The following is a 13,119-nucleotide window of genomic DNA, read 5'->3' on the forward strand; positions in this document are numbered from 1 at the left end:
AATCCTGAAGGAGAATGTCCGGCCATCTGTTCGTGACCTCAAGCTGAAACGAACTTGGGTTCTGCAGCAGGACAATGATCCAAAACACACCAGCAAGTCCACCTCTGAATGGCTGAAGAAAAACAAAATGAAGACTTTGGAGTGGTCTAGTCCAAAGTCCTGACCTGAATCCTATTGAGATGCTGTGGCATGACAAAACCCTCCAATGTGGCTGAATTACAACAATTCTGCAAAGATGAGTGGGCCAAAATTCCTCCACAGCGCTGTAAGAGACTCATTGCAAGTTATCGCAAACGCTTGATTGCAGTTGTTGCTGCTAAGGGTGGCCCAACCAGTTATTAGGTTTAGGGGGCAATCACTTTTTCCCACACAGGGCCATGTAGGTTTTTTTTCTAAAAATAAGAAATCAGGAAGGGGGCAAACACTTTTTCACACCACTGTATATACATTTACATTTTACATTTATATTTTTGTCATTTAGCAGACGCTTTTAATCCAAAGCGATTTACAAGTGCATAGGTTCTTCCACAAGTTAAAGAATCACATCCATAGCTAGTAAAATACACATGAAGTGTTGTTGTAAACATATAGTCATCATAAGTGCAATTATTATTATTATTTTATTTTTTTGGGGGGGTTAGACAAGAGGGATAGGGATATCAGAAAGGGGGGCGGGGGAAATCAGGAGGGAGGACTAAGGTATAGTTTGAAAAGGTGTGTTTTTAGTCTGCGTCGAAATAGGGGGAGGGATTCTGCTGTCCTGACAGTGGTAGGCAAGTCATTCCACCACTGAGGCACCAGAGCAGAAAACAGGCGTGAACGTGCAGCTCGACCGCCAGGTGCCCGTAGAGAGGGAACCATAAAGCGACCAGAGCTGGCAGACCGTCCAATAAAAGACAGTCTCATTTTCCAAAATAAGAAAATAACAAAATGAAGGATGTGACTACAGGAGCAACCCTGGGCCCTCTGCAGGTTTCAATCTCACCGTTTAAGAAAAACAATCGTTTTTCTTTTTTCCCCCTCTGTTAAACTAACGCCAAACATCTTCAAAAGTCACACACACAGTCACACACACAGTCTCACACAGGCACACAGTCACACACTGTCACACACTGTCACACAGTCTCACACACAGTCACACACAGTCTCACACACAGTCTCACACACAGTCTCACACAGTCACACACTGTCACACAGTCACACACACAGTCACACTGTCACACACAGGCCCACACTGTCACACACTGTCACACACTGTCACACAGTCTCACACACAGTCACACAGTCACACACAGTCTCACACACAGTCTCACACACTCCCTCCCGGTCTGCCAGCCCCTCTTTGAGCAGATAAGCCAGCGGGTTTCAGCCCACCCAATCACAGATGAAGTGTACATGCATTCAGCTCACCCAATCACAGAAGATGTGTACATACGTATGTCTTTGCAGGCAGTTTTTTCTGCAGCAACGTGAGCGAGCTAGTTTGCTAATCTTCCAGTGGTCACTGAGGAAAGTACCTTGGGCCCTTTCACCTCTCGGGGAAATGACATAATTTAGCCATGTGCCAAATCGAAGGGAGAGAAATGACACGCCTCAGAAATGAAGGAGACAAACAGGGTTGGGTTTTCCCCCAACACTGAATTGTATTTAATGCCTGGGTTACAGCACGCTCACCCTGATAAGTGTTCATGTTGACCGAAGACGAGAAATTATTTTCCACCAACTGTTGGGTTTTCCTTTGAAGTGGAAACGCATGTCTGTATCCCAACGCAGAACATTATTGGCAAATCTAAAATAACACACGGTACAACAGAAGGGTACTCAGCTTTCACGATTTACAACAGCTATTTATTCACAAACCACAGTATCTGCTCAAGGCATTTTAGGCAAAAACTCCGGGCGCCTGGGCAGCTGATCAATACATGAGTTCCCTCCTCTCTGGTTGAAGGTGTGATCTGCAGGTGTAGTGATTGGTTGCAGCGTAGCACAGCCTGTAGCATAGTGGTTAACGCTAGCCGCACACGTCGTGTGTAGTACTGATAGCATCCAGTCTTTCATTGTCGTCACACTGCGAGGTAAAATCCAATGATTATATAATAAGAGCAGATTCCATCCTACAGTACAGGAGCTGCATCATCTGACATCCACGCGCTGAACTTGAGGACGATGGAACAAAGAGCTGAAGACTAATCGTGGCGTTTTTTTTGCCTGGAAAAAGTGATTCTAAATGCGGTTTATTTTCTCGCTTTCCTTCGGTGGCAAAAGTGATAGCATTTTAACGGTACACTTAAATAGCCAATGCTACTTCATCCACATGCAAGGTGATATTTTAGTATCGAAGGTCACATTTGAAATAACAACGTGTTTATTGTGGTTAGTGTCACGTGTGTCGTTTACAGTACGTCATGCATTATATTACACGGCTCCTATTGGATGTTCATTAGACGTCCATTGTCTGTGGTTGTAGCAGCGGTCACATTGCACGATTTTGGCCCGAAACCCCACATTACTCCTGGGGGGGATTGTCTCCTGCTTAGTCTCATCAACTGTAAGTGGCTATGGGTACAGCCAAAGACCAGGTAATGTAATGAGGAGAACCTGCAAATTCTCAGCCCTCCATGGCACATGGTTGGGTGATGGTGAATGTCTCTATATTTTGTTGGGGCTGAACGTGCCCCTGACGTTGAGGTCAGTAGGCAGGTGGAGATGTTGAGGTAGGGGTTCAGGAGGGTGTACGGTTTAGATGATGCCGTTGGGCGAGGCCCTGATTGGCTGGCGGGCGTAGGGCAGCACAGGCAGGGGGGTGTAGAAGATGCTGGCCAGGCGAGCCATCCTCTGATTGCACAGTTTTGAGGGGGAGGGGCCAGGCTGGGGGGGGTGGGATCTGAAGGGGGTGTCACCATCAGGAACATCCTCCTCCCTGGCAGGAAGTGGGCGGAGTTTGGGGACCTCCCCGGCAGGAAGTGGGCGGAGTTTGGGGACCTCCCCGGCAGGAAGTGGGCGGAGTTTGGGGTGGAGGTAGGCGTAGTACAGGCCTTTGAGCAGCAGGCCCAGCAGGTATGCGGAGGGCAGGGCGATGACCACGCCCACAGCGTAGGCCTGCTGAAGCTCCGCCCCCCGCAGCCCCCACCACGCCCCCAGCAGGATCCCGCTGTCCGTCATCATGAGGCCGTGGTAGATCAGGCCCCGCCCCCGGCTCCGCCCCTCGGCCACGTTAAACCAGCTGAAGTACCAGATGGTCGCCACGGCGCCCCGATAGAGCCACTCCCCCCCCGCGCTGTCCATGAAGCTGGTGCGCTGAAGCCACGCCCACAGGAAGAGCGCCGGCCACAGGCACAGGAAGTGGGCGGGGGCGGGGCAGGGCAGGGCTGAGGCGAAGAGCGCCAGGGCAGCCAATCGCGGCGTGATGAGCAGCAGGTTCCACAGGAAGTACACCGCCGACGCGCCCCAGCGCTGCTGAGCCTTCTGGGGCAGGAACCGCCGCAGGGAGCGGTGATACATCACCACCGTCCACGCCACGGAGAACGAGGAGGCACACACACTCACACCTGTGAGAGAGGGAACACACACTCACACCTGTGAGAGAGAACACACACTCACACCTGTGAGAGAGGGAACACACACTCACACCTGTGAGAGAGAGAACACACACTCACACCTGTGAGAGAGAGAACACACACTCACACCTGTGAGAGAGAGAACACACACTCACACCTGTGAGAGAGAGAACACACTCACACCTGTGAGAGAGAGAACACACACTCACACCTGTGAGAGAGAGAACACACACTCACACCTGCAACAGGGAGAGAACACACACACTCACACCTGTGAGAGAGAGAACACACACTTACACCTGTGAGAGAGAGAACACACACTCACACCTGCAACAGGGAGAGAGAGAACCCACACTCACCTGCAACAGGGAGAGAGAGAACACACTCACCTGCAACAGGGAGAGAGAGAACACACACTCACCTGCAACAGGGAGAGAACACACACTCACCTGCAACAGGGAGAGAACACACACTCACACCTGAGTGTAAGCAGGTAGTGAGGTGGCAGGTATAGATGAGCAATGAGGTGCGCAGTGAGGTGGCAGGTATAGGTGAGCATGTGGTGGCAGGTGTATGTGAGTAATGATATGGGCAGGTGTAGATGCAGTGTCATGTGCGGTGAGGTGGCGGGTACAGGAGATCAGGTACATGTGAGCGGGTACATGTGAGCGGGTACAGGAGATCAGGTACAGGTGAGCGGGTACAGGAGATCAGGTACAGGTGAGCGGGTACAGGAGATCGGGTACAGGTGAGCGGGTGAGCGGGTACAGGTGAGCGGGTACAAGAGAGCGGGTACAGGAGATCAGGTACAGGTGAGCGGGTACAGGAGATCGGGTACAGGTGAGCGGGTGAGCGGGTACAGGTGAGCGGGTACAGGTGAGCGGGTGCAGGAGATCGGGTACAGGTGAGCGGGTACAGGTGAGCGGGTACAGGTGAGCGGGTACAGGAGATCGGGTACAGGTGAGCGGGTACAGGTGAGCGGGTACAGGAGAGCAGGTACAGGTGAGTGGTGAGCGGGCGGGACGCACTCTGCATGGTTCGGGCGTGGCCGGTTCGGAGGATGATGTAGAGCAGGAGGGTGAGCTGGGGCGCGCTCTCACAGAACGCCTCCAGGAGGCGGAGCATGCTGAGGTCATGGGTCACGTAGGCGGCGTAGGAGGCCTGCTCCCCCCACCACCACACGCCGAAGCCCTGCTCGATGGCCGACACGTGCCTGATACACACACACACACACAGAGGAGCTAAAACCCTCTAATTCTGAACACAAGCATGGGACAGGAGTGCAACTGGGGTGTGACCCCACAACCTTCAGGCTCAGAGCTGAAAGGCCTAACCTGTTCCACTACCCTGCCAATACAGACTAAAACATAACCTCACTACCCTGCCAATACAGACTAAAACATAACCTCACTACCCTGCCCATACAGACTAAAACATAACCCCACTACCCTGCCCATAGACTAAAACATAACCTCACTACCCTGCCCATACAGACTAAAACATAACCCCACTACCCTGCCCATACAGACTAAAACATAACCTCACTACCCTGCCCATACAGACTAAAACATAACCTCACTACCCTGCCAATACAGACTAAAACATAACCTCACTACCCTGCCCATACAGACTAAAACATAACCTCACTACCCTGCCCATACAGACTAAAACATAACCTCACTACCCTGCCCATAGACTAAAACATAACCCCACTGCCCTGCCCATACAGACAAAAACATAACCTCACTACCCTGCCCATAGACTAAAACATAACCCCACTGCCCTGCCCATACAGACAAAAACATAACCTCTCTGTCCTGCCCATAGACTAAAACATAACCCCACTACCCTGCCAATGAAGTCTAAATCATCAAAAATTCTAATGTGATTTAAATGAGGACATTTACATGGTTGGGTTTTGCCTTTGGATTAAACTGCTAAAAGACAAATACTTAATGAATGAGCCCTCTTACCATCTGAAATTACACAGCAAGTGGGTACAACTTTTAAGAAAACCCATTCACACATACACAGGCCTACTTAACACAGTTAGTTAGTATGGCTACACTCTTTAATATTGCATTTTGCATTGTATTTGTTTTAATATTGGCGTCATTTATTGACATAGCAGTTATGAAAAAGGTTGTTTTTATTATTTATTTAACTTTATTATAAATCTAGCTACTATTGTTGCCTCTAAAGTGCAACGTGCAAATCGATCACCAGGTTTCTCTCCACTGGTTTAACATTAATACCAAGGAACAATATACAATACATCTTTTTAAATTTTATTTTATGTTGACTAGTCTACGTTTAACGCTTTCATATAGCCTACGCGTTTCACTGTAACGAACTGTAAAACGAATTTGGCCAGCAGTTACATCTAGCATATCAATGTAGTTTGGCACTCCAATCTAGCTATTCTATCCTGCTTGCTCATGTTGGCAACCAAACTAACGGGACCTACCGGAGAAGAAATCCGAGCTGAAACGCGTGCAGCAGGCTAAGCTTCAGGCGCCCTCCGCCACCAAAAAGTAATCTCTCTGCAGATGTCTGCGATTTGAAATCTTCGAGTTCTTGATCGTATTTAAACCAGAACCAGCTAAACAAATGTACCACGGTTGACGACAGAGCCATGAGCCCAATCACCAACCCGAACCAAGCGAAGTCGCCATGTTGGTAGAACTCAGTCGCGACCCACAGATCGGATCCCACGTCGCACAAGTAGGCGAAAACGCCGACAACCGTAAATACAAAATCTAGACATGTATATCGACAAAAACCGGGACAGTCCATTCTGAACTACATGCTTTCTGGCATCGTCTTGGGTTCCGTGTTTATACTACGCTACGAACCCAAGAGAAATATATAGGTATAATTATTTAGCTCCACTGACAAACTAGCTGACTTTGTTCTGCCTGTAACATCAGCTAACAACTTCGAGTGTATTCATAGGAATCAGTTCCTAGCAGACGGAGCAAAGACCCGCTGATTGCTACATGATCTGGATGGGAAAATGTAGCCTGTGGCGCGCGGAGGATGTTTGAGAGACGACAATTTAGCCTATCATGTTTACCCGTGGACTATACAGATCACAGCCGTGATTACGACGGTACCCACGACGTGTAAATACAGCCAATCAGAGGCCTTTAAAGTTCTATAACTTAAAATAGTGGTTCCCAAACTCAAAAGTGGGCGCGGTGTGTATGCGGGTTTCCCCCAACTACAATCGAATAGTTAAAAAAAGATGTTTACTCAGTTAGGTGCTTTTAATGGGGATTATGATTATTTACCCTCTTAATCAACATTGTGCCAGAGATCTCTGCATTCCATGACGAATAAGCATTGCCACGTTCAGGTCGTGCTTATGGTGCTTTTAATCGCAAACGATGACATAAAAACAAGATAAAACAAGACTCAGATTAATCAATAGATGATTAATCAATAATTTATCACTTGATTGTGGAACACGTTTAATTTATTTCCTAATTCTTTCCTTAGACTTATTATTACAATTTGGCTCGTTATCATTTGCTTTGTCCAAGTTCATTATCTTCCAGATGGTTAGATTTCGTGGCCAAGTGTTCGCACTTTGACCATTTAGGATTGATTCACCGAATTTAACTTGACTAATTAAACAATTTACCTCTTTTTATAAGCACAATATGGACATGGGAATTTTATTCTTCACGGCATGCCGTTATTTCGGACTTAATGTGGTTAAAGATTATAAATAATTCCACTAAACATGAAAAGCACCTAATTCAGACAAAATAACATTTTAGAAATCTGGGATTGAAATTGTAGTTCGTATAAAAGCCAGCATACACAGGGCCCCCCAGGACCGCGTTTGGGAACCAGTGTAGTCCACTGCTACATTAGTTTGAAACGGGGAAATGATGTGGTTGGAATTTAATGTTATATTGGTCAGGTGTCCTGTATTACAGAAGGATGGTGACACAGAAACAGGCCTTATAGCTCAAAACAACCAGCCTTTCCACCAATGAGTGACACACCTCTGCTTCATCAACCTCCCTGCTCAAGAGGAAGAAACTCTTCCCAAATTCACAATGAACAAGTAGGTCTATTTCCTTTTTCTCAGTAACATAAGCCTAATGCTATTATGTTGTTTCCTGATTTTAACTAGTTTTTTTGCTGACATATCATATCATATAGGCTAAATCTCTTAATTATTCGAGTCTTTTACATTACATTACATTACATTATTGGCATTTGGCAGATGCTCTTATCCAGAGCGACGTACAGTTGATTAGACTAAGCAGGAGACAATCCTCCCCTGGAGCAATGCAGGGTTAAGAAAGCCTTGTGCACAGTATAATACCACAAGGTGCTGGCCCGATAAGCTACAAATAACATGGAGGCCAGCAATAGAACTGCACAGTCAAAAATGAGAAAAACTGAGACTTTGTGACATCAAAGACAACTGCTGAAAATATTAATTTATTGAATAAATGATCATATCATTGAATTAATATACAAATGAGCCAATAGTGGAATAATATTCAACTCATCATTATAAAATATGATTTAATCATACTCATTTTCTCAACAACATAGTTACATTTAATTTCCTTTTAATTTATTAATACCAGGCATTCAAAATGGCCCTTTTCAAGACTAGCCGTTTTCAGAATGTTTCCTTGTTATATACTGATAGAATAATGGGGAGAAACACTTAAATACATGGAGCTTCAGAAAAACAGCTCATGGTATGTTGTTTATAATATTATTACTATTATTATTATTATTGTTATTATTGTTATTAAGTGGCATCATTCATTTAATTACAGTACTGTGCAAAAGTCTTTGGCACCTGTATAACATTCTGTACAGATAACGCTGTCCTGCAGTTGTATAAGACAGCAGGGAGGTTGTGCCAAGCATGTTGGAGAACTTGCCACAGTTCTTCTGCAGTCTTTGGTTGGCTCCTTGCTTCTGATCTCAGACAGCGTTGATCAAGTTTTTTATGTAAAAAGTAGTCAATTGCTTCCAGTAATATGTTACTTTTTAAAAATTAAATACAAAAATGTCTCCGTAAAATTAAATATTTTGGAAAATTAATATTTGGAAATCTCAAATGTGTTCTTTTATACTAACACACACACACACAAAAATAAACATATACATAATAAAGTGCCTAAGGCTTCTGCACAGTACTGTATGTCAAAGTGCTTACTACAGAACACCTGAGGGGTGCATGGGTTCCATTGTGCACATAACATAAACATGCACAGCTGACAAAATCCCAGAAGTTATATATACATTTGCAACCATTGCAATAACCATATGGCACATAATAATAATCAATTAAAATAACAAAGACAATGTGGTATAATACATCATGAGTGAATAAAAAAATGAACGTAAGTACATTTCACATTACTGGACATACAAGCGTGAATACTGCGTATGTAAACACGACAGACCCCGTTTTCAGCATCACACCACTCAATGTGCCTGGAACAGAGGCTCCAGCCAGGTTAGGGAGAGTGTGAGTGGACCTGCATCATATGACTGAAATCTGGCTTCTCTGCTCTTCAGACTAAACACGCCTGCATCGACCTGCTTTTAAAATAAAGCCATTATTTTAACAGGCTATCGGCACTTTACAAAATCTGGTGTCTTGCCACATTGTAACGCGAATAAACTAAAGCGTGGATGAATTGTTGGCATCTTTTGGTAAAATACATTCCATAATTTAATAATTTGATTAATAAATACATGCCACTGAAATATGCTGCCAGTCTCCTCATAATATCATTATGAATTGTTCTTAACTGGTGCTGTGTGGAGAAAGCCATGGACGTTATTTGTGAGGTATTTAAAGAGAAAAACATCACGACAACACTGCCCCTGTGTGCTCCTCGGACAAGGAGACTGTTTGACAGGAAATGGCCATGCATGGCGATAGGGCTGATGCCATGGTTACCGGCTGCTCTGACTGGGGATTGGTCCGGAGCTGAGAGTGTTGGGGCGGCTGTTGGGATGGGACTCCAGGTGGGAACAGGTGAGTCAGTAGCTCTGGAAGGTGGGATAACTGGGGTCACTCTGACAGGCGAAGTGTGCGATCAGCTGCCCATTACAGATCATCAGGAATAAGCCACTACCTGCGGACAACAGGCACACCTGTGTGAGCTCACAGAGAACGCACTGGAGACACACACCTGTGTGAGAACGCACTGGAGATACACACCTGTGTGAGCTCACAGGGAACGCACTGGGCTACTCTCCACTTGGGGAACACACACAGATGTACATTTAGCCATTTTACACATGATCTGATATAGAGTTACTTACAAATCAGAGTACCTGAGTACCTGACACTGCCAGGAAGCCAGTGCTAGAGTCAGTAACAGGTACACACTGAAGAAGAGTCTAAGCTGCTGATACTCACCCAGAGCCAGCCACCACTGCCAAATCACAGGGAACTCCTGCATGACTGAAAGACAGAGCAACACCTTAACCGTCACATCTCAGGGCAACACGCCCCGAGAGGCTCAAACAACACGCGTGTGCTCACTCAGACACAACACATGCTCACGTGAATGCCTCTTTACCACTTCCTGATTACACCTGGTCACTGTGACTGACTCACCTGTGCGGACGGAGCAGGGTTAGACTCACCTGCGCAGGTGAGCAACACGTGGACCAGTGTGACCGTGAGGGCGTAGTCCCACACCCACCTCTGCACAACCGCAGCAAAGAGCAGCCCACTGCAAAAGAACGTCAACTCCATCGAGAGCAGGTTCACTGAGAACACAGAGAAACACAGAGGAACACAGAGAGCAGGATCACTGGAAAACAGAGAGCAGGATCACTGAGAAACACAGAGACGGTTCACTGGAAAACACAGAGAGAGCAAGTTCACTGAGATTCACTGAGAAACACAGAGAGAGCAGGTTCACTGAGAAACACAGAGAAACACAGAGAGAGCAGGTTCACTGAGAAACACAGAGAGCAGGATCACTGAGAAACACAGAGAAACACAGAGAGAGCAGGTTCACTGAGAACACAGAGAAACACAGAGAGAGCAGGTTCACTGAGAACACAGAGAAACACAGAGAGAGCAGGTTCACTGAGAAACACAGAGAAACACAGAGAGAGCAGGTTCACTGAGAAACACAGAGAAACACAGAGAGAGCAGGTTCACTGAGAAACACAGAGAAACACAGAGAGAACAGGCACACCCAGAGACAGAAAGATCATTGTGTGTGGGTGTGTAACATTGTCACTGTGTTTGGGTGTACTGTAACAGTGCTGTAGTGGAATGGTGTAACTGTGTGAGTGTGTGTGTGTGTGTGTGTAACAGTGTGAGGGTGTGTGTGTGTAAGGGGGTTGTTGTATTACCCAGGTACTTTGCACTGGATTCTGTCGGTTCTGTCCGGAAGTCAAAAGGAATGAGTCCATCAAAGTGCTGGAGCCTGTGGGGAACACATGCATTTCCACCTTAAATAAAAACATTCAAAACCCACATTTCCACCTTAAATAAACTTGGCCAAGATATGTCTGTGCAAGTGTGTACGGTATATACTGTATGTGTATACACGCACACACACATGCAGTGAGACAGTGTTGTAGCTGATGGTAGTGGAGACAGTGTTGTAGCTGATGGTAGTGGAGACAGTGTTGTAGCTGATGGAGACAGTGTTGTAACTGGTGGAGACAGTGTTGTAGCTGATGGAGACAGTGTTGTAGCTGATGGAGACAGTGTTGTAGCTGGTGGAGACAGTGTTGTAGCTGATGGTAGGGGAGACAGTGTTGTAGCTGATGGTAGTGGAGACAGTGTTGTAGCTGATGGTAGTGGAGACAGTGTTGTAGCTGGTGGAGACAGTGTTGTAGCTGATGGTAGTGGAGACAGTGTTGTAGCTGATGGTAGTGGAGATAGTGTTGTAGCTGGTGGTAGTGGAGACAGTGTTGTAGCTGATGGTAGTGGAGACAGTGTTGTAGCTGATGGAGACAGTGTTGTAGCTGATGGTAGTGGAGACAGTGTTGTAGCTGATGGAGACAGTGTTGTAGCTGATGGTAGTGGAGACAGTGTTGTAGCTGATGGTAGTGGAGACAGTGTTGTAGCTGATGGTAGTGGGGACAGTGTTGTAGCTGATGGAGACAGTGTTGTAGCTCATGGTAGTGGGGACAGAGTTGTCTTTGATGGTGGTGGAGTATTCTGGGCTCATAAGGAACAGAGGTGTGTTGGTGGAGCAGGTAAAGAAGCTCTCTCCACACCTGTACCTGAAGGCAGCACAAATCACCTGAAAGCCCCAAAGCACACACTGGCGACCATGTAGTACAGGGTGTAGAAAATGAGCACGCAGAGACCCAGACGAAGCAGGACGGTCTGAAAATAAAAATACAGGAACCATTAGTAATGCAACTGGTATTAAAAAAATACAGTACATAGTATGGCCACATGTAATATAGTGATTAATTATTATTAACACATAATGGGCTGAATAATGCCAAATATATAGAGACATTGAAATCCTGCAGGCATTTCGGTTTTTTTTTTTTAATAAAAAGATTTCTGTCCAGTGGACGGATACCTGTTGCATTTACTGTGCAAGCCAGATTGCTGTACCATCAGCTGTTTCAGCATTCAATGGCTCGAAGAATGAGGACCAAACACAATAAAGACAGCGTCTTTATTCCATGTGGAAATTAAATCTATCGCTAAAATTATCCATGAAATATTGTAGAAAATAACCTACGAGTGTCGTTATGTGAGGACGAGCTTGGCGTTCGTCTTTGATTATTGCTAATAGCAAACTAATAATAGCCCTCCTGAACGCATGCGTGTTGCATAAAACGGATTCCCGAGCACGCATATAACGTCGGTCACGCGTACAAAAACACTGACCTTCGAGTCCGCTGCTTTTACTTTGAACGCCATTCCATCTGCCGTCGCGTCGGTATATTATGTCGAGTAGTTAATGTTGTGCGCAAGGCGCTTCAAATAAATAATACGGCTGGCTGAAATTATGCATCGAGCCTCTATCGCCATCATGCGCTGCAAACGCGAAATACAAGCGAACGTTTAAAGAAGCCCTTTCTGCAAAGTGCGTTCTAATTCAAATGCGGCATGGAAGCAGTTTAGGAGAAGTCGGATGACAGGATCATTACTATACGAGCCGACGAAAGCGAAGATTTATCATCATATAACTTGGGTTTCTCGCTTTATGATACTCTTGTTCGCACTCTTTACATTTTGAATGTTTTTACCATATAAAAACAGGTGATGGGATAATAATTAAGAAATGTCTTTTGTGTTTGCTCAGGTACCCTTTGTCTAGTCCAAAGAAGTTATTTTGTCCAAAGAAACTGAAACCATCTGAGTGACAAATATGCAATAATAGAGGAAATAAGGAAGGGGGAAATACTTCTTCAGACGTCATACTTTCATCCTCTTTCTTCACAGCAGCTGCAGCATTGGAGCATTGCAGGGAGCCTGTAAGGCACAGATAGCAGGACCCTGAACATATTCACTGAGATCCAGCCCTGTTTGTGTCTGTGTCCCATCTGTCAAACCATAGCTCTTGCATGTGTA

The 13,119-nt window shown here is 45.8% G+C and overlaps 2 protein-coding genes across 3 annotated transcripts; both read right to left on the reverse strand.

The window, feature by feature from the left end:
• Nucleotides 1-1,826: 1,826 nt before the first annotated feature.
• On the reverse strand, nucleotides 1,827-6,489 carry LOC133139332 (XK-related protein 8-like). Its single transcript, XM_061258797.1, has 3 exons — nucleotides 6,025-6,489; nucleotides 4,586-4,770; nucleotides 1,827-3,548 (listed from the first exon to the last, which is right to left on the reverse strand). Exons 1-3 carry the CDS (start codon nucleotides 6,351-6,353, stop codon nucleotides 2,740-2,742), a joined length of 1,323 nt encoding a protein of 440 aa, XP_061114781.1. The 5' UTR covers nucleotides 6,354-6,489; the 3' UTR covers nucleotides 1,827-2,739.
• A 1,507-nt stretch (nucleotides 6,490-7,996) lies between these two features.
• LOC133135890 (putative transmembrane protein 244) lies at nucleotides 7,997-12,532 on the reverse strand. Of its 2 annotated transcripts, none has more exons than XM_061253230.1 (6): nucleotides 12,433-12,532; nucleotides 11,828-11,913; nucleotides 10,926-10,999; nucleotides 10,203-10,328; nucleotides 9,973-10,017; nucleotides 7,997-9,685 (listed from the first exon to the last, which is right to left on the reverse strand). In XM_061253230.1, exons 1-6 carry the CDS (start codon nucleotides 12,463-12,465, stop codon nucleotides 9,591-9,593), a joined length of 459 nt encoding a protein of 152 aa, XP_061109214.1. In that variant the 5' UTR covers nucleotides 12,466-12,532; the 3' UTR covers nucleotides 7,997-9,590. The 2 variants fall into 2 exon arrangements, with proteins under 2 accessions (XP_061109214.1, XP_061109224.1); XM_061253240.1 differs by lacking the exon at nucleotides 12,433-12,532 and adding an exon at nucleotides 12,119-12,249.
• Between the last annotated feature and the right edge of the window lie 587 nt (nucleotides 12,533-13,119).

Source organism: Conger conger, chromosome 1 (genome assembly GCF_963514075.1).
Source record: "Conger conger chromosome 1, fConCon1.1, whole genome shotgun sequence".
NCBI classification, from domain to species: Eukaryota; Metazoa; Chordata; class Actinopteri; order Anguilliformes; family Congridae; genus Conger; species Conger conger.